The following is a 20515-nucleotide window of genomic DNA, read 5'->3' as shown; positions in this document are numbered from 1 at the left end:
ATCACAAACTTGTTCTAAGCAATATTTCCAATTATAAGCCCACCCCCACCACCCGAAATGACAGGCTACCTGCTATTGTTTATTGTACTTTTTATTGGTTTTTCACATATTATAAATATAAAGAATGAGAACAAGAAACTCACCACATTGTTATCCAACAGTAACAATGAAGAATAGCATACTGACAGGTTCAAAAACACACATCCTATCACTTAAGATTTTCCAAATGTTTCTAGCACTTGTTTTCCAAGTGTATTTGCTGTGGAAGTAAAATAGTTTTTCCAGGATTTTGGTCTACGAAATCTTTTAACCAGCTTCAAGTTGGCCACCATGTTACCAAATCAAAACAACCCACCACAATTCTTTACTTTCTTTGTCACTGGAGGAACAGACAGTAGTGCTATAGTACTGCTTCTGAGTGAATATTCAATCAGGAACACGCAATGTATATGCTGTTTCTGCTGGGAAAGGACAGGAAACCATAGCTGACAATATTCTGCCAAAATGTGAATGTTATGACTTTTAATAGGTTTAACATGGGCAAACAAGATGAATTGAACTGTGGAATGATTAAACAGTGGATTTTACCTGTAACTCCTGTCCTACTTTGTTTTGATTTTAGGGCTCTAGACTAGATGATCAGAGATGTGCACCACCACCAATCAACACAAAAGGACCAACTGTACCTGATGAAGATTTCTTTAGCCTTATTTTGAGATCCCAAGGGAAGAGAATGGATGAACAGAGAGTCTTTCTACCCTCTGATTTGAAGAGGGCAAATTCTAATTAATGGACTTCTTCAAAAGCACACCGAAGAGAAACAGATGAATTTGTAATACTGGAATTCCTTTTTAAAAAATAATAAAACAGGAAACAATGCCTTTAAGGGGAAAAGTTTATGGTACAGTTACTGCTGCCACAGCTTGAAAAAAACATATCTAAAAATGTTTGTAAAAAGCTCTATAGAGCACTGTTTCAATTTTCTCTGTAAATATTTTTTTGTTTCGTATGGTTTAGTGTTTAAAGGTACTTTTCACAAGAGCTTATGAAAAAAAATCCAGCTAAAATTATGTAATTAAATAGGAAAACTCTAGACTTAACCTCAAAGGTTTTTTAACATCTAAGAAGTATAGAATGTTCCAAAACAATTGACAAGTATTACATTGTTTTTTTAACAAAAAAAACACAGGAGAAAAATAAATATTTTCATACTAGCTAAACCTGCTGTTTTGTCTGTAAGTAAATGAACTGATCCAAAGAGAATGCAGTTGGTTCTTAACTCAGATAAGTTCCTTTTGTGGTAAGGTCCTATCTCCTACCCACCCTGGAGCTTTTTCGGCTACTCTAGTTATTTGTTACTCCCATTTGTTAAGAGACTTCTTCCATTATTTCCTGTCTGTTACTGGGTTTTGTTTTGTTTTTTGGTGGGTGGGGTGGGGGCTAGATTGCAGGACTGTTATGGCTGAAGATGTGCTCTCTCTGTCAGAGAGCTTGCTTTGCATGGTCCTATCGACCTAGGGACAGGGAAGAGCAACCCACTTGAGGTTATTCTCCTACCTTTGAAGAACATGAACTTAAGTATGAACCAACATTCCTTCTCCACACAATGTTCAAGCCTTCCTCATGCAAATACATGACCCCTGGTAAAAATTAGTTCTCGATTTTGGGGTAGGGGAAAGTCACAGCTAAATAAAAGTTCTCCTGCTGAACCTAAATAACAGCTGCTACAGATACGAATATAAAAGAAATTTCATTAGTAACATTTTGTAAGAGTTGGCAAATATTAACTATAAAAAAACTTAGAATATGCTGTGTATATTTATTGAAACTACACCCTCCCACAGAAGTTTTTGCACAAATTTTAAAAGCATTTTAGCAGTAGAGTCCCTTTTAGGCTTACATTCCAAAATGTGTTGGAAGCTGTTGTATGGAAACAAAGGTGCTTTATAAATAAAATTTAGGTCTTCGAGAAAAAAAATGCCTGATACCTAATATGCAAACAAGTACTATAAGAATGAAAACTGACAAAACTATATTCATGAACATTTGTTGGTTAGCAGAGGCATAAAAAATAATGATTTGCCTGGTATTAGGAGGTCTATCAGGAAGCAGTGTTCCTCTGATTTTGTTCCTGTAAATGAGAAGATTTAAATGAGAAGCATACAAACCATAACCTTTCAGATTATTTTTAATTTCTGTTCCAGTGTGGAGTCAAATATTTAGTAATCTGCAACAGGCAAAGCCACTATCCTGATACTTTTTGTAATGGTAGAAGGATAAAACTATGACGTCTTCAAACCCAGACTACAGTGCCATTGTTTTTAAATGTATAGGAGGCCAATGCTCACTGCTATGCCAACCTTTACCCCAGCTAGCCCTTCCCTATTCCCTCCACTCCAGATGCATTTATGTTTGCACACATGCAATTTAAATTTGACATGGAAATGAGTTTTGGTTAGAATTGGTAATGGAAACTGAAGCAGAACATTGCTGCCCCTTTCTTCAGCTTAATATCACCTTCCACCATGGCCAAGATGCTTTTAAAGAATGCTGTCAGACTCCCATTAAACACACTTGGGCAAATCGCTCTAGGCAGCTGTTTTTACCAAAGAATCTAACTAATCCTACACACCATTTCTCGAATTTAGTAGGGCTTGTTCTCAAATATGCACAGAACTGGGTCATAAGGTTACCATCTATACCAGCGTTTCTCAGACGCTGGCTGGTGTGCCGCGACGTGCGGCGACGAGAAGGGCGATTTGCATTGTCACGTGCCTGGCGGCTGCCAATAATCAACACTAACCCACCGGAAAGCAATATTTCTCCTCCTCTTTCCCAAAGCTCAGTGCAAACGAGCCTGGCGGCCGCCAATACACACCACTAACCCGCCGGAAAGCAATATTTGGCAAGTGTTTCTTACAGTCATAGGGCGGCACAGAGTTAAATTTTTTAACTTTTTTAATGGTGGTGTGCCTCGTGATTTTTTTCACGGAACAAGTGTGCCATGGCCCAAAAAAGGTTGAGAAACACTGATCTATAACCTCCAGTACTACAGAAAGTTGTTGAATATGTGCACTGGGAATGGGGCTATTGGTTTGTTTTTGTTCCTGTTTTTATTATATATTTTGGGCTTTAATTTTGTATTTTTTGGCTGTGAACCGTTCTGTGATCTGTGGATTAAGTGCAGTATAAATTTTAATTAAAATAATACTCTTAGATCCTCTACCAACAGCATGTTGGATGCTCAAGCTTCACAGTACTAAAAACACAAACCCTGAACATCTTGTCTATGCTAATTTTCACATTTAGTTTGTCTCTACTATGTCTTATAACTCTTATTATCTTCAAATCATTTGTTCTACAATTCAAATACTGTATAGCATGTGTCTAATGCTAAGGAAGTGGCTTGGGTGTTTCAGTCTGCATGCTCTAATTGGTTCAATAAAGAATTTACCCTTCCCTTAAGTTATTAAATATTCAATATAGTACAACTCAAAGATCAAACATTCACGATACTCAACAGTTAGATCCATTCATTTTAATTGGACTACTCTTAAGTAGAACTTAGTTGGATATAATCCTTTGATCTTAAGTCTGAATAAAACAGCATTTGTCTACTAAGCTTGATTCTAGTAGGAATCAGATATCTAAATGATTTAAGACTTCAACTCAGATGTGACACATTCTTACATTCTCTGAATTTGATAAATAAATTTGCCTGCATTTACCGAGGTTTTGAAAATGGCTATATAAATAGATGAAATAAGGCAAGAGAGTGCATTCTTAAATCTCCACACCCTGTTTGAGTGTAGGCAAAATTATGCAGCCTAGAATGTAACATTGTTATTATCAAATTAGCAGATAATAAAGCAAGTGCTCAAACTGCTTCTTTGTTGGCGTTGCTGTGCAGGTCTTTCCAGCCTCTGCAGCAGGCAAACAAGGAAAAGACCTCTGTGTTTGCTCAACAATGCTACCTCACTAGGAAAGGCAGAATTGGCTGAGATGTACATCCCCTTTCTGTGATACACAAAATATACTGTATTTAAAAACTTACAGTAAAGCTCAAATGTTCTACAATCTTCTCTGTGGGTTCTTCTAATTCACATGAGCGGCTCTCTTTCTTCTTACATCCTGTTATATCCGGAACTTCTTGCTGCACACTCCTGTCCTCTTTAAAGTTACATTTTGTTTCATCTTCATTGCCTCTTGTAAATTCTTCTATGCGGCTAGGTCTGTCCAGTTCAACCAGGCTTTGATCTGTGCTGTTCTCTATTCTATCAGTAGCTTGATCACCTGGTTTGGTATCTAATCCACTCTGCAAGAAGTAACATATTGCTGAATTTGTGGAACAGTATTAGGTCATCAAAAATCAACGAAAAATACGAACAGTGCAATCCCATACAAATATTCTCAGAAGTTCCACTGAGTTCAATGGGGCTGTCTCAGATATAGGATTGCAGCTTTAATGGGGTATCTCAATCTGTTATTTTAGTAACGGTCTTACTGTGAAAGGTGGTCCTTTTTGGATATATGTATTTATCTTAAGTGAGATTTGGCCATTATCTCTAAACCCTGCAACAACAGATTTTGTCATACCTCGGTTCCATTCTGTGAATGAGCCCTCTGATGCACAGAAACAAAACTGGACAAAGAAAAACCACTAAAGGGGACACAAATGACTCTCAATGAGAACAACCTTCTATGCTAAGACCAACATTACTTTTTCCTGTGGGTGTAATGTGGATGGGAGAGCCACGTGGCTGTCTACATATGAGAGATGGCTTGTTGAAGTACCTTTTTTTTTGCAAAAGCTATACCCCCTCTGAAACAAATGGGTATAATTCATAGTGATAAGTACAAGTGTTACATATGGACAACATGGCTGCTTGCCATATTTTATGAATGGGGTGTTTATGGAGAAAGGTGCAGCAGCTGCAGCCCTGGTATAAAAATGTGTAGTGTCTCATAAACCAATGAAATACAGGCTTTAATCCATCGAGCACTGCTGGAATTAGAAACCTTATTGCCTAAAGTGGTCAGGTGAAAAGAGGGAAATAGTGTGCTTGTTTGCCTGAATGTGTGCATTCTATGTATGTATCTTGACAGCCCTGTGAATATTCAAAAAGTGCCAAGCCCATTCAGTTGGGTAAGGAGGAGGAAAAGGAGTCCAGAAGTTTAGAGCTCAGAGGGAAAGATAGCAGAGACATTGCGGATGTTTTTTGAATGTGCCTGACACAGTAGAACATATTCTTTTCTACTGTCCATTGTACAACCAGCTACTATGCAAATGCATGCTATTGCATTTTTTGGGTAGTTTAACATCATGGCACAATGAAAATATCAGATTCTATCTGTATGACATTAACCTGGAAGTAACTGCAAGGGTGGCTGAGTTTTTATCAATAGTATCTCTGAGTGGTGAATGGCACTATTAGCGGGAAGAAACTCCAATGCAAACCCTCATTATTACATATTTTTACATGGCTGTTTACTTGTATATATTTTAAATTTTTATATATGGATGTTTTATGATGGGCTATATTTGTAATCCCTAATACTGTAAAGTATTTGTAATGCTTAATAAAGTATTTGTAATGCCTAAAGTAAGATAGAGAATAAAACTAGATAGCAGAGAACAAAAGCTCTTCTGCCCTTTGATAAAAAAGGTAGTGATCAGAGAGATAAACAGATACGGTAGATAACAGGGGAAAGGCAGTAAAAAAGCTGTGGAGACTGAAAGACTCCTCCCTTTAATATAAAACAGAACTATGACCACAGAAAAGGATATAAGCAGAAGGAGCATATAAAGACAGCAGGTCCGAGAGAGAAAACAGAGAAACTTCAGAAAGAGACAATCAACTGGGCCTGCTCCAAGCAAAGGCAGAAAACAAAGTGAGGTCTGACAAAATCTGTTATGTCATAGGGTTTCCAGGCTTCAAGCTACAGGAGACATCCAACACCCAAGGGAGAAAAGTTTCTTACAAATAAGTCTGAAACATCTATTAAGTAAAAAATATAATATCAATTTGATATTCAAACATACTAGGAATTAAGTGTTTTTCTTAAGACGTTTCATTTAGTACCCCGCCCAACATATTATCTATCAACTTACAGGACAGTCTTCACTGTTCTTTTTTTCTGTTTCTGTTTGTGAATTTACTTCTTCTGAAGACTGAAAAAACAAGGTGAATCAAGGTCATTAAATAAGGCTACAAACCCCCAGCTAGGTCTCACTGAACTGAATGAGACTGACTTCCGAGTAGACATGTTTAAGTGCACTATACATCTTATTAAACCTAACACGTTTTAATAAAGTTAGTTCCATGCATTAAAACAACTGTAAACAGTTTTGTTCCAACTGGCTTTCCCAGCTGGATAAATGAGTGTCTACCATAAGTGTCTATTTTGTTAGGATTTTAGTCTTGCTTTAAATTTATTTGCTGTTTTTGTTACTCTTAGGTGAAAATTGTGTTAAGGTGTTTTTTAGAAGGCAGTTACAAAATTAGTGCATCCCTAGTTGGTAGTTGAGGTGCCTGTAAAGAATTGTTTTTAAAGCAGATTAAACCTCCTGCGTTAATAATTACAGTACATAAAATTGAGTTCTTTTTCTCATTATTTGCAATAAAGATTCCAAACTGAATTGTTTAATTCCCATATACATCTCCTAAGAGTATAGTTCTCAAACAGGAGAGAACATGGCATGCAAATTACCAACTTCCTGGACCCAGGAACTACTCATCCACAGAGCTTCCATTTTGCTAAGATTCAGGCTCAGTTTATTTGCCCTTATCCAGTCCACCACTATATCCAGACACCAGACACCAGCTTTTTTTGGCCATTCTCAAGTCAGGAATTGCATAGAACTGGGCATCATGAATGTAGTTATGACAGCTTGGTCCAAAATTCCTAATGACCATTCCCAACTGGTTAATGTAGATGTTAAATAGCACTGGAGACAGAGTGCCCTGTGGCACCCATAGGTCATGCTTCCCTTGTCCTTTTCCCAACAGAGGTCATCCATTAGGGTGACCAAGGCAGATTCAGTTCCAGATCTAGATAACCTGATTTCTTCAGAAACGCCTGCAGCTGCGTCACCATGACACTCAAGGTATTTGTGATTGGGCAGTTGTTGTTAAATAGCACAGGGTCCAGGGTGGTTTTTTTCAGGAATGACTATACTGTACTATTACCTTCTTCAAGATGTCTGGCATAACCTCCTCATGAAAAGATGCATTCATCACACCACGAACCTATCTAGTTGCACCCCTCTAGCTAGCTTTAAACAGCCATGAACTAAAATGGTCCAAAGGGCATCTTTTTGGGTGCAGACTCACAAGCACCTTGTCAATGCCATCCAGCTAAAAAAACTGAAAATGATCCCAAAAAATGTGGCTTGATGGAAACTTCACTTAGGACAGCATCAATCATGGCATCTAGCTCACTACAGAGCCACTTTCATTTCCACAGCAGGCAGAATTATGTGCTGTAGCACATGTTTGGTAATCTTTGAAGTGGGACTTCCACCCTTTGTGCTCCAGCCAGCGTCTAGCTTCTTTCATCACATGAAGTCCTGAGTCAGAACAGCAAGAGCAGTTTCAGTATGGAAATAGTCCTAGGTTCTACAACACAATGCCAGAGACTGCCTCCACTTGCTTAGTCTGGGAGGCTGCTGGACAACAATATATATAACACATCACCTGATTGCAAAACCTAAATATTACCTTTACTGAAGCATCTCCTCTGTCATAAGGTCCTCTCTTGATGGAGTAAATATTGTACATATTCTCCATATTTTCTATAATGTTGACACCATTTTCACCTGCATCATTTGGTTGCAGATGTAGCATTTGTTCTTGTAATGCTCTGGTCCTTGGAGGAAGGGCAGGAGGCGGCTGTTTATCCCTTGGAGGAAGTGCAGGAGGCAACTGTTTGCCCCTTGGGGGAAGCGCAGGCGGCTGTTTATCTGTTGGAGGAAGTGCTGGAGGTGGCTGCTTGTCTGAGTAGCTTAACATCCTTAGCGCATTCACTGAGCTTCCAGCCCCAAAGCAGAAACCCTACAGAAGAGACACCCTTGTAAGTACTCTGACAAACTTTGTTTCCACTCCTCCTTTTAACATTGTTTTGTTTTGAAAATAGGATCCTCAAGATCTGTGTTCCTATATATTCACTAAAAGATAAAATTTTCAAGAGATTTTCTTCATTATCAACTATTTTTAGTCATAGTGGAAATAGTGTTTCTGTAACTGCCCTATGTAACAGAGAATTAAATTCTTAGGCTTACTTATATTCATATTTGATTAGAATAGAGTTTTATAAATGAGTATTAACAATTTACTTTTAGTCAGTCCACCTAACAGAAAATGCCAAATTATGTACTACTGCTGTGGCATTCATGTTAAATAATCAAATTTTCTATTTCATAAATCTTTAAATATGGATAATTTAATTGTTCCTTTGTGTTCTAGAATACTTCACTATGGAGAAAGATTAAACTATCCTTGAAAAAGAAATTGCTATTTAGGCCCCAAAATATTAGCTGTAGATGTCAACAAGTTAAGTCTTCCTTAGCTTGTAACACTTCTTTCTTAGGACTAGAAAGAGCATCATTATACAATCACAGCTGCCTCGTCTTGCACAAACAATTGTGCTAGAACTAAGATGCTATTTCTGGAACTACCTTGTCTATCACTCACAGGTAAGTGGCTAATTGTACCTTTACTTAGTCTTACTGGTGTTAAATTGTTGAGCAAGTCCATTGCTAGTTGTATCTACTTTCACAATTTCTAATCCATGTGTGCAGCATTGGATACCTCATGTGTCTGTGCATGTACATACCAAAACTGCTATTGCTATGATCACTAGCACAGGAATATGTAGCAGCAATGGAATCTCTTTCATGAGTGCTTTAATAAATTCACCAATTCCTTGACCTATGTGCTTCAATGGCTCCGTTACAAAATTGGTAAATGTAACAGCCAACGCCTAAAACCAGACAGAAAGTAAAATTAGAATGCTAGTGAAGCTGTCAGAATCAAACAAAATACAAATGAGTCGGTTAGAAATAGAGAATACCTTTGTTGGAGGAACAAGCCAAATAGGATTTACTAATACGGTTTCATAATACTTTTGACAAGGATCATCTTGGAACGTCATCGAGCTTCTAAACCATTCTATAGTTAAAAAGCAACAAGTCATACAACTAACCACAAAAATAGCAAGTATATTTTGGCTGTAAGGATGAATGAATGAATGAATGAATGAATAAATAAATAAATAAATAAATAAACAAAACAGATGTTTTCAGTGTGTAATAAGAAGTCATATATAGACAGTGAGGAGGATGTAAACACTTATATATACTTGTCTTATCAGAGGAAATGATACAAGACCTGGAAAGAAATGATTTTCTAATATTTATACCAACACTCAGGGTATTTTAATGTATATTTGCTAAACTGGTGGTAAGTCCAGTCTTGAGTGGAAGACATGGCTGAAGCACAATTTGCAGAATGGAACACATCCACCCCCAACCTGCCAGATTGGTATTTGGCTGCTGTGGCATAAACCACTGAGCCTAGGGCTTGCCAATCGGAAGGTTGGTAGTTCAAATTCCCACAACGGGGTGAGCTCTTGTTGTTCAGTCTCAGCTCCTCCCAACCTAGCTGTCTGAAAGCACGTCAAAGTGCAAGTAGATAAATAGGTACTGCCCTAGCGGGAAGGTAAATGGTGTTTCCGTGTGCTGCTCTGGTTTCGCCAGAAGCGGCTTAGCCATGCTGGCCACATGACCCGGAAAAATGCTCTGCGGACAAACGTCAGCTCCCTCGGCCAGTAAAGCGAGATGTGTGCCGCAACCCCAGTGTCATTCGCGTCTGGATTTACAGTAACTGTCAGGGGTCCTTTACCTTTACCTTTTTAGGTAAGCAATATAGGGGAGGGAAAATGGTAAAAGGGCTAAACAAATGGCAAATGGTGCTTTCTTTCCTCAAGAGGAGGAAGTATCCATACCTTGGTCTGCTGCCAAATACTTAGTCCTATTTATTTGCTTTTAGTCCTGTTTTGTTCTGATTAGGTATATAAGTAAAATGTAACAGATACAGAGAAACTTGTCACTTTCCCTTGGTATTCTCTTCCCCAGGCCCTTTTCTCCTAGCCCTACCATGGGAGAGTGTAGGAGACAAACGTTTTTAGAAGTTTGCTAACCTAGATTATCACTCAGTTCTTCTCCCAAATGGCTATTTGGTTTAGCAGAAGCACTAGAAGAGTGCAATGGGCTGAAAAGGCCAAGGGTGATGCTGAACTTCTCCAGAATTCATTTATGTCTTCATTCCCCTTCGTGTCACTAAAATGCCTTTCTCTGTCATTTTTTTAGATGTTCAGCAGACCAGACCCTAGTCTATAGTTAAAAAACTAGTTTGGGCTCAACAACAAGCAGGCAATATGTCTTCTGTAGATATTTCAAGGAGCACATCTACCTGACAATTATACTAAATGAATCTACCACCAGGAAAGAGATTCATTTCAGAAGATTATCATTGAGCCAGCTGTATGAATGACACAGCCCAACTAAGCAAGTTGAAATGCAATGTTTCAGGAATAATTATGTTTGAATCATTATATTGGCACAAGGAAGAAGTGACCCAGAGAGGAAAATCAGCAATATCAGAAATGTGTTGTTGGCATCTGTCTGTGTTGAGAGACAGTGCGCAGCCAGGGGTGAAGCCAAACCTCTGCATTAGCAGCACCGAAGTGACCTTGCCGGAACACAAGCCTGAGCAATGTGTATGGAGGTCCTTAGATGTCTAGACAAAACTAACCAAAGGAAAACAAAGTAATATGTTTGGCAACAGCTTAGAAGCAGAAGTTGCTGGAAGGAGGCATACAAGGAGCCATCCAACCGTCTTAGGTACTCCACTCCAGATTTGTGTAGGGTTTAGAGCCAATCTTAAATATAAGCTTAAATGTTTACTAAATCAAACAAGCAATAATTTATTTAACCCCTCCTCAATCTGGCTGGGTTTCTCCAGCCACTCTGGGCAGCTCCCAACAGAATATTAATTATAATAATAAAGCGACAAAACAGCAAACATTAAAAACTTCCCTAAACAGGGCTGCCTTCAGATGTCTTCTAAAAGTCAGATAGTTGCTTATTTCCTTGACATCTGATGGGAGGGCATCACAGGGCGGGTGCCACTACCGAGAAGGAAATCTGACATGGAAAGTTAGCAAGCAAAACAAAAACACCTCACCTATTAGACCATCACTCCAGTGGATCTTCTCAGCACATACAGTATCAAATTTTTCCATTTTTGCCACTTCAGCTTGATGCTGAGCAAAGGCTACCTACAACAGAAACAAAAGGATTTTAACAATTTAACAAAATTGTTAAATCAATTTCATTTTGGAATCTTTTTTTAAAAAGTGGATGAAAATCCCACTGCCATCTTTTTCCAAAGAGCCTGTGGGAAGCTCCTTATGACTTACTATTTTATTTATTTTTGTACTGTATTAATGCAATATGATGTTACTTGTAAAGTGTCTTGGTAGGATTCGTATCCTAAAAGCAGGATATAAATAAATCCAACTAATATACTTCCAATTGCGGCTGCAACTTTCATATAAAATAAAATGCATAATTCAAAGCTATTAAAAGTCTACTTCTTAAAACATATGATTACTCAAAACAGATTGCACACATATGGCTCTTGACGCCAAGCACTCTTCTTTCTGTGACTGAGCCATAAGATTACTGAAAAATAGCAGAGGGGAAAGAGTCTATTGGACCTGCTGCAGCACACTGTTAATTTTATAAGATTGGCACACAGAACAAGAAAAGTTCAAAACTACTGAACTGCTAGTAAATCATGGAGAAGGAAAGACCAATGTGCCAATCTCAATAGACTGTAATGAGAACGAATCTGACACATTTTAAAAGTTTTGCACAAGTGTCCCCAAATAGCCTGATTATTACTGGATCAATATCAAAATGTGCAAGATAAGAACATTTTATGTTTTAAGGGTAGCAAGTGTGGTAGCCTGAGTTTATATTGAGCCCTGTTATGATTTAAGTTACTGAGCTAAATTGTAAGTGGCACAATATTTTCTGTATTTCCAGGGCACACTGATATCCACTTCCCCATTACTACTTAATAAACACTAATAATTGTTTACCTTATATAGGTACATCCAGTTCCACCCAAAACTGATGAGAAAACTTATGAATAAAACACGTTTGAGCTGTGTAAACCAACCAATGCGTGTCCATAGTTCCGTAGCAACTATTACTGAAATGCACACTAAACACAGAAGTACCTTTTAGAAAACAAGAGAAAAAGAGATAAATTGCAAAATAATTATAAAAGCCAAGGCCATTTAAAATGGGAGGAACTTACATTTTTAGCAGTGAAGCATTTTAAACATTTATCTGATAACAGACAAATCTTCCATTCAGCTTCTGCTTGAGGGAATCATGAGCAGTATGCATTAAAAGGATTATGGGGTGGGGTGGCAGCAGCCTCATTTTCGTTTCTTGAAGTAAAACTGATCAATGTGGAACCATTATCGTGTTGGTGAACATTTATTAAACTTCATATTCTAACAGCTATAACTTCTTTTCATTTACAATAGCTTGATGGCATCCAAATGTGAACTGAAATTTAAACAGATGCAATTCAATCATCACTCGGCCACGAAGCTCACTGGTGGATCTTGGGCCAGTCACTCTCAGCCTACAGCAGGCATAGGCAAACTCCGGCCCTCCAGATGTTTGGGACTACAACTCCCATCATCCCTAGCTAACAGGACCAGTGGTCAGGGATGATGGGAATTGTAGTCCCAAACATGTGGAGGGCTGGAGTTTGTCTATGCCTGGCCTACAGGGTTGTTGTGGGGATTGAAGAAGGGGGAAACAATGTGTAACACCTTGACCTCCTTGGAGAAAAAGGAACAAACAAGGTTACTTTATGCAACAAACAGTTACTTTAGACTTTTGCAGTACATACCCCATGAAGCTGCACTCAAGACAATGCTACAAATTTTGAACTGATTCATATCCCTTTATTTTTGCACACCCAGACATAAATGTGGTGCTGAACTCATGGTAGGAAAGCATTCATGGCTAATGGGCTGGAATTTGGATCACAAATTAAGCAGTCCTGACCTACTACTGCTGCCTGAAAACATTAAAAGACACTCAGCCTTCAGTGGGACAAAGCACTGCATATAGGTTTTATCTTTTTCTGTCTGGTCCAAGCGAGGTACCTATTGGCTGTAGAAAAACACCTTACTGCAGAAAAATTATCTTACCATAAAGACATTATATGCGTCAGCCCCAAATGTGTCCTCAAACTTCCATTTCCAAACTTCAGCATGATGATGCCTAAAGTTAATCAGAATATCACTGAGTGCATCATCCAAAGCAGCTGATTTCCAGCCCTCTTCATTAAGGAACCTGTTGATTTCATTAAATGTCTGTCTTGTAAGGATAATCTCAGCATCATAATGCACATCTCCAGTGTTATCATCAGGCTAAAAAACAACACAGTTGAATTGGAAACTGACATTTCTTGCAAATAATAACAAAGTAATCTGACTGTTAATCATAGCTAAGCAGAGCCTTACTAAATCACACTGACTGACTGCTGTAGTGACAACGTCAAAAAGCAAAGTATACAGTTTATGTGGTTACATTCTGGGGATTACGCCTAAAGCCAAAATGGTTCAATGGTGGGTGGGACTGCTAGTCTTTTTCTCCAGATGCTCCCCCCTTTCCATTAAAAGAAAAATATTTTGCCAAGCGTGTAAATCTGAATGCTCACAAGTTAAATGCATGTAAGCTGCTGTGCAAGGACTAGTCTGTCAGATAAGACCATAATTAGGATTGTGATTTCTCTGTTTAATATTTTCTAAGTACACATTCACCTATTCTAGTCTCAAAACCAGGGCAAGCCCAATACATTTTGGCTCCTAAGACAAACCACAAAATGGTGTAGCCCCTGCTCTGCCAAGGAAGAAGGGGCAAGTGAAGATCTACATCGACAATAGCAGGTAATGCATTCCTTGCAGACCAGATGTGCTGCCTTTGTGGGTCCTGTTGTCTGAGGTAGCCGCTTCACCTTACCTCATGGGTGGGCTGACCCTGATCAAACCTATTACCCAGATTCACAGATAAAGCTGTTGATGTACAGTATCAACAGAAGATGGGAGTTCTGTGAAAATCATATATCAAACCTAATAGTTATAGAAGTCCCAGGTCAGGGGTTATTACCAAAAAAAAAACCCAAAAAACCAACCCCGGGGCCAAGGACTGGTTGTGGAAACCTTTTGCAGCCCAAGGGCAGCATTCCTCCTGGGAAACCTTCTGGGGACTGCATGGCAGTGGTGGGTAAGGTTTGAGGCAAAAAGTAGGAACTGTAGAGCAACAGATATGACTCTTACCTTTTTTACAGTTGGCTACATTAAGAGGTTTATACATATCTCTCCACCATCCAAGCAAGCAAGCAAGCAAACACACACACACACACGCAGCATTAGCACAGCTCAATGAGACAATCGAGTTAAGCCAAAGCACTTGAGAAAAGGGTAGAGCAGGGTTGGTGAGGGGTGTGGCCTGGGAAAGAAGCATTGCCTGGGAAGAATCCTGAGGGCCAGACAGTTCAGCCCCAAAGGCACCTCTAGGAGACTTTGCCCAAGACAAAGTCTATATAAGCCTAGAGAACCAAACCCATTTTATCCACGTATATAGGATGTTGGTTTTATGTAAGATTACTTGTTAGCCACATGAAAGCAAAGTAAAAATAAGGGAAAAAATGAATAAATACATGGTTGGGTTCTATGACATACTTACTATTCCCCATCTTAACAATATACATGCTGCTTTCATAGACACTTCTAATAATATATTTTAATCTTTAAATGAGCGAATGTATATAACAATAAGAATGTTAGTTTATTCAGATACTCACAAGACCAAGTCTTCCAGCTTCAATTAAAATCTTATTCAAATATCTCTTGAAAACATGGATGCTATTGCTTTCATATAACTTGGCTTTATCTTTCTTTTCATATTCTTCAAGCTGCAAATATAAAGTGTTTCAATATCACATTTTCCCAATCTTAATTCATGTAGTATATAATACGTATACTGTGGCCAGACAATGCTTTAGCCAAGCAATAATTCATTGAAGTGTGTATATTGATTAGACTAACACGTAGGCTAATGTTCACATGTAGGCTAAGGTTCATCAATTGCAGAGGCACTCTGGACTTTAATAATTCAAATCTACTTGCTGAAAGCATCCCAAAAACACAGTTCAAGATCTGTTCAAGAGATTAGACTCCAGACAAGTATTGAAACCTATTTCAAAAATGAGACTTGTGACCCATCAGCTAACAGGTGCATAATGAGCTTCATGCTTTTGATGCAGGGTGGATAAAAATCAATGATTTTTTTTAAAAAAATCAAAAAAATCGGATTTTTTAAAATAAAATGCCTTTTGAGGAAAATATATTACCATCCAAAGGTTGTTCCATCATGAAATAAAGATTAGTTTTTAAATTATGTAGACTAAGGTTGTATATGTTTAATTTTTGGGGTAAATAAATCCCATTAATCCATTCACAATGTCATGCTCTTCCAGAGGTTTTTGTAAGATTATTGGGCAGTTTCTCTGCCTACAAGATATTATCACAGATGCTTGGTTTACTTTTGCAGTTCTCAAAACTGAATTTGACTCAACAGAGATCACATGCCTCTTCTTCACAGCAAAAATGTTATAACATGAACAGAGTTGAGAAAAAGACCTTAATCCTATTGTTCTACAAACCTATGAATACAGAAACAACCCCTTCAGTGCTAAGTTTCAAGAAGTTCACTGAACAGAATAGAAACAATATTTTTCTGATTGTTTGGAGTAGACAGTATTTAAGTTTCTCATGTGTAGGCTGGGCTGACAGTCTAAGTTTCTTAAAATATATATTTTTTGTTTTTGTTTAGCCAAATTAGTTAACAAACATGGATGTTTGTTTAAACAAATAACATATGCTGTAATGTTATTGTTTCAGTTGAATAAATTATTTAAATTGTTATTAATGATTATTTTTCTCCTTCCTAAGTACAACAGTAAAGTTGTCCAAATATGAATGATTAACCTATTAAACTGGGGATAAAAAACTAATATGAAAAGTTGTTATTCTAAAAATCTTAATCTACTTGCATATTAAAGTTAAACCAGAAAGAATTAGTCTTTATGTAGAAAACTACGATTTAAATCAAGCCTTACTGACTAGTGATTTAAATCAGTTTGATTTAAATCAAATCCACCCTGTTTTGATGTCTGCTGAAATATAGAGTTATCAAGCAACTGGCAGCTTACGATATATAGCTGGTGAGCCAGATTCAGCTTGGTGGGTCAAAAACTATACATGCCTATTATAAACAAAGGTCAATGTCCCAAGGAGAAGTCTATGTTTCTACATCCGATCTTCTGCATATACAGGGGCTGTTGTGGTAGATCTTCATAGTAGCTCGACTCTACATAGCAGCTAATAATACAATAATAAATACTGCCTTGCAGGCACTCATACTGCAATCCCACATTTACCTGGAGTTAAGTCTCAGTGAACTCCATGGGACTAACTTGTATGTAGTCGTGCAGATTATTGTGCTGTAAATGTACAAATCTGTACCTGTTGATGTCAACAATGAAACTCTTGACTGATTTAAATAAAATTGGATTGTGCACCAAATAGTTAAATAAGAGTATTGATTTTTACCACCACCTATCAATATGAATGCTTACCCAGGAATATATTTCCTGTGAAGGTGATAGACCAGGCATCCCCAAACTTCGGCCCTCCAGATGTTTTGGACTACAATTCCCATCATCCCTGACCACTGGTCCTCTTAGCTAGGGATCATGGGAGTTGTAGGCCAAAACATCTGGAGGGCCGCAGTTTGGGGATGCCTGTGATAGACCAACAAGATCTGAATTTATGAAAAGAATATGTGAACAATATTTTCATAAATAAAGCAATAAATTAAATATGAAGCAAACAATTAAATACATGCAAACAAACCTTAAGAATTAAAGAATCTAGTTGCTTTTGGCACATGGAAACATCCACAGTATTTTCTTCTACCACTGATTTTTGGGGAACTTTCTTATCTTCAGAATCATCCTGGTTTACCTGCAGTAACTATAATCATAGGCATTTCTTAATCTTTCTACTGTAATTAATATATAGACCAAAAATCTCATATCAATATGGTTGCTTCATTTTGCATATTTATTGGCAAAAGAGTAAACAAATAAAAGAGAGAACTCAACAAAATTTGTTACTCATTGCTGCTGAATGCATGAACAAGAAATAATATCAACAAAACAATTTAACTAATTATATTGTTTGTAGTATAAATATGCTAACCAAAATGTATTTTCCCTCTTATTTATTGGCTTCACAGCTCAATGGTATTTTGTGTAAATCCAACTGGTGCGATACAAGTTTCATAATATATTATTATTATTATAATTTATTTTTTTATACCCCAGCCATCTGGCTGGGTTTTCCCAGCTACTCTGGGCAGCTTCCAACAAAATATCAAAAACACAGTAAAACACCAGTCATTAAAAACTTCCCTAAACAGGGCTGCCTTCAGATGTCTTCTAAAAGTCAGATAGTTGTTTATTTCCTTTCCTTCTAAAAGTCATAGTTGTTTATTTCCACAGGGCAGGCACCACTACTGAGAAGGCCCTCTGCCTGGTTCCCTGCAACTTCGCTTCTCGCAGTGTGGGAACTGCCAGATGGCCCTCAGCGCTGAAAGAAGGAGACACTCCTTCAGATATCCTGGGCTGAGGCTGTTTAGGGCTTTAAAGATCAGCACCAACCCTTTGAATTGTGTTCAGAAACGTCCTGGGAGCCAATGTAGGTCCTTCAAGACTGGTGTTATATGGTCTCGGCGGCCACTCCGTCACCAGTCTAGCTGCCGCATTCTGGATTAGTTGTAGTTTCTGGGTCACCTTCAAAGGTAACCCCACATAGAGTGCATTGCAGTAGTCCAAGCGGGAGATAACCAGAGCTCTTGCGAGACGGTCTGCGGGCTGGTAGGGTCTCAGCCTGCGTACCAGATGGAGCTGGTAGACAGCTGCCCTGGACACAGAATTGACCTGCGCCTCCATGGACAGCTGTGAGTCCAAAATGACTCCCAGTCTGCACACCTGGGAATCCTCCACACCTGCCCGTCTCCTGTCCCCCCGAAACAGTATTTCTGTCTTGTCAGGATTCAACCTCAATCTGTTAGCCGTCATCCATTCTCCAACCGCCTCCAGACACTCACACAGGACCTTCACCACCTACACTGGTTCCAATTTAAAAGTGAGGTAGAGCTGGGTATCATCCGCATACTGATGGGTTTCCCATATTCACTGGGAGTCCCATCCCAGCAGAAGCTGCCCAGTATCCCATTCAAAACCACAATCTGTGCACTCATGACAGGATGTGCATAGAGAATTACCCCAAGCCCTCCTTTCACATGGTACTGCATGTGCAACTGAGAGCATTCAGAGATTACTATTTTTTTCAAAAACAAATGAAAAAGAAAATACCAATGAAATGTGAAAGAGAATTTGGCAGCCTTCAAAATCAACCAACTACTACTTCCTTCCAATCCCATTTTTGTAATTACCATACTCTGTTTGATTCTAAAGGTGCAGTCAGAGCTCAGTAAGACACCCCTATCAACTAAAAGGTTGATCATTATGGTAAAATGGAATCGTTCCAGTAAGAAAAAACAATGTTCAACTCTAGGTTCATTAAATTGTTACAGTATGTGTCCTGTAAGGGAGGCAATCCAGACATCCATGGTAAGCAGGTTCTTCAGAGGGCATCAACTCAAATTCAAAATGTGTACCTTATCAGGCTTTCTCATGGTTCCTGAAGCTGCATCATAGTTCAGCATGTCTGTTGGATCAACCCAGTCATCATTTTGAGTTTCGCTCCCTCCTATCAGCAGGATTACACACAGTATCAAAGGAACTAGCATCATCTGTCACAAAACACAATTGATGGTTTTAGCAGAATCAAAATCCTCTGGGACAAATTTTAACTATTTAGTGCTGAGCATTCAAGGTAATTTGCCTATACCATATGGTTACTCTAGTTAAGAAACATAGCAATATAACTTAATTTACTTGTTAAACTTGCACCCTATCCTTTATACAAGTAACTCGAGAGTTATCTCTTGCAGGCCCCATTAAATTATATCTGCTTAGCTTCCAAACACCTTCAAAAAGTTGATCTGCAGCATAATTTTACATGAACATTAGATTAGATTAGAACTAGTATGTGTGGAAGTCTGAGGTTGCACACTCAAAGGAGCGTCATAAAGTCTAGTAAACTTTACCCTAAATCATGGTTGCGAAACTCTAGCATATGTATGGACAAAGGCAAATCTGATAAAAACAAGCTGTATTAAGCTCCAGTTAAACTTAAGTCATATTACCCAAGCCTGACCACAGATGTGTTGGTTATTGCTACAAAAAACCCACACCTCTCAGCTCGGCGTGCGGGCCATCTCAACAGCCTGGGGGGGGGGGCTCTCCCCAGTCTGGCCAACAGAGCGCAAGAGATTGGGGGGGGGGGTTGATCCATCTGCTTGCCCAGAGCGCAAGGGAACATCTGCCTCTTGGGAGTGAATTTAACCCCGCATTTTGAATCCTGGGGCCCAGATTCTTTTGCTATTTACTCCCCCCCCCGCAAAAAACCCCACATACCTTTGAGTCACAGAGGCAGGGCTTTTTCCGCCCGAACTCAACTCCGGCACCTCTCAGGTGGGCGCCACTGCCATTATAAGAGAACAAGGGAGATTCATGGGGATATCCGGCTCCTCTTTTTCTATAAAAATAGCACGGGTCACAGGGATTTGTCTTTTCCTCCCCCCACACCATGGATAGGGTTGGCCACCGCCACCGAAAAGGAAAGCTGCTGCTTTGAAAAGCGGCGACAACCAGGTGGGAGTGTCAGACTCCCGCCCACACCCATGCCTGCCTGCCTGGCTGAGAAGGAAAACGCTTCTCGCCCGCATTAGACGCCGTGCAACCATCTTGGGGGGGAAATGAAAAGGGGAAGGCGGAACGACAACCCTGGAGAGGGAAAATGCCTCGTCATCCAGGCCCGGGGGGAGCGGGGAGAACGAAAAAGGAGGACCGAAGCCACAACCGCTGGCTAGCGGGGCATCCCCGCCTGAGGGAAAGAGGCAACGGACGGAGGAAAGCTGAGGAAACCACCACGCCCACAATCAACGGAAACACAACCCCCTCCCCCTCCGCCGCATTAGCAACGCGCGCGCTCCACCTGAGGGATTCGCTTCGCCAACCGCCAACGGTTCCTCGCGCTTTTAAAAACAAGCGAACGAAGGCAACGGACCCGCCGCCGCCTCGCAACTTCCGGCGGCTTCGGCCCAACCGCGCATCCTCGGATCCGCGCGCTCGGCCGTCATCCGCCTCGGTCTAGCGCTCGGCGG

At 39.3% G+C, this 20515-nt stretch overlaps 2 protein-coding genes across 14 annotated transcripts in view; one reads left to right on the top strand and one right to left on the bottom strand.

Annotated features, from left to right (window-relative positions):
• GPSM2 (G protein signaling modulator 2) overlaps positions 1 to 1220 on the top strand; it is a 34954-nt gene extending 33734 nt beyond the window's left edge. For all 10 annotated transcript variants that reach the window (XM_088673762.1, XM_035123216.3, XM_035123218.3 and 7 more), the window contains one exon: positions 623 to 1220. In XM_088673762.1, coding sequence (XP_088529888.1) covers positions 623 to 790 — 168 coding nt within the window. In that variant the 3' untranslated portion in view covers positions 791 to 1220. The remainder of the gene's footprint in view (positions 1 to 622) is intronic.
• Positions 74 to 20478, bottom strand: CLCC1 (chloride channel CLIC like 1). 4 transcript variants are annotated; one of them, XM_035123221.3, is made up of 14 exons: positions 20347 to 20478; positions 19767 to 19887; positions 18905 to 19039; positions 17074 to 17193; positions 14961 to 15071; positions 13303 to 13524; positions 12169 to 12309; positions 11247 to 11340; positions 9073 to 9170; positions 8836 to 8982; positions 7722 to 8054; positions 6113 to 6172; positions 4055 to 4315; positions 74 to 2131 (listed from the first exon to the last, which is right to left on the bottom strand). In XM_035123221.3, exons 3-14 carry the CDS (start codon positions 19037 to 19039, stop codon positions 2102 to 2104), a joined length of 1752 nt encoding a protein of 583 aa, XP_034979112.1. In that variant the 5' UTR covers positions 19767 to 19887; positions 20347 to 20478; the 3' UTR covers positions 74 to 2101. The 4 variants fall into 4 exon arrangements, with proteins under 4 accessions (XP_034979112.1, XP_034979113.1, XP_034979115.1 ...); XM_035123222.3 differs by having other exon boundaries at positions 19767 to 19833; XM_035123224.3 differs by lacking the exon at positions 19767 to 19887.
• Between the last annotated feature and the right edge of the window lie 37 nt (positions 20479 to 20515).

The sequence above is a fragment of the Zootoca vivipara genome, chromosome 7 (assembly GCF_965207765.1).
Source record: "Zootoca vivipara chromosome 7, rZooViv2.hap1.1, whole genome shotgun sequence".
Lineage (NCBI taxonomy): Eukaryota > Metazoa > Chordata > Lepidosauria > Squamata > Lacertidae > Zootoca > Zootoca vivipara.
This window is presented reverse-complemented; position numbering and strand designations above follow the sequence as displayed.

What these genes read in the sequence shown, in the direction of transcription:
- CLCC1 (XM_035123219.3), bottom strand. Translation starts at nt 19,940, where the DNA reads ATGGTGTGGGGGGAGGAAAAGACAAATCCCTGTGACCCGTGCTATTTT. An exon ending in GGCTTGTTCCTCCAACAAAG is followed by an intron (nt 8,983 to 9,072) that starts GTATTCTCTATT and finishes GTCTGGTTTTAG; the next exon opens with GCGTTGGCTGTTACATTTAC. An exon ending in GAGGAGATGCTTCAGTAAAG is followed by an intron (nt 6,173 to 7,721) that starts GTAATATTTAGG and finishes TTGTTTTTTCAG; the next exon opens with TCTTCAGAAGAAGTAAATTC.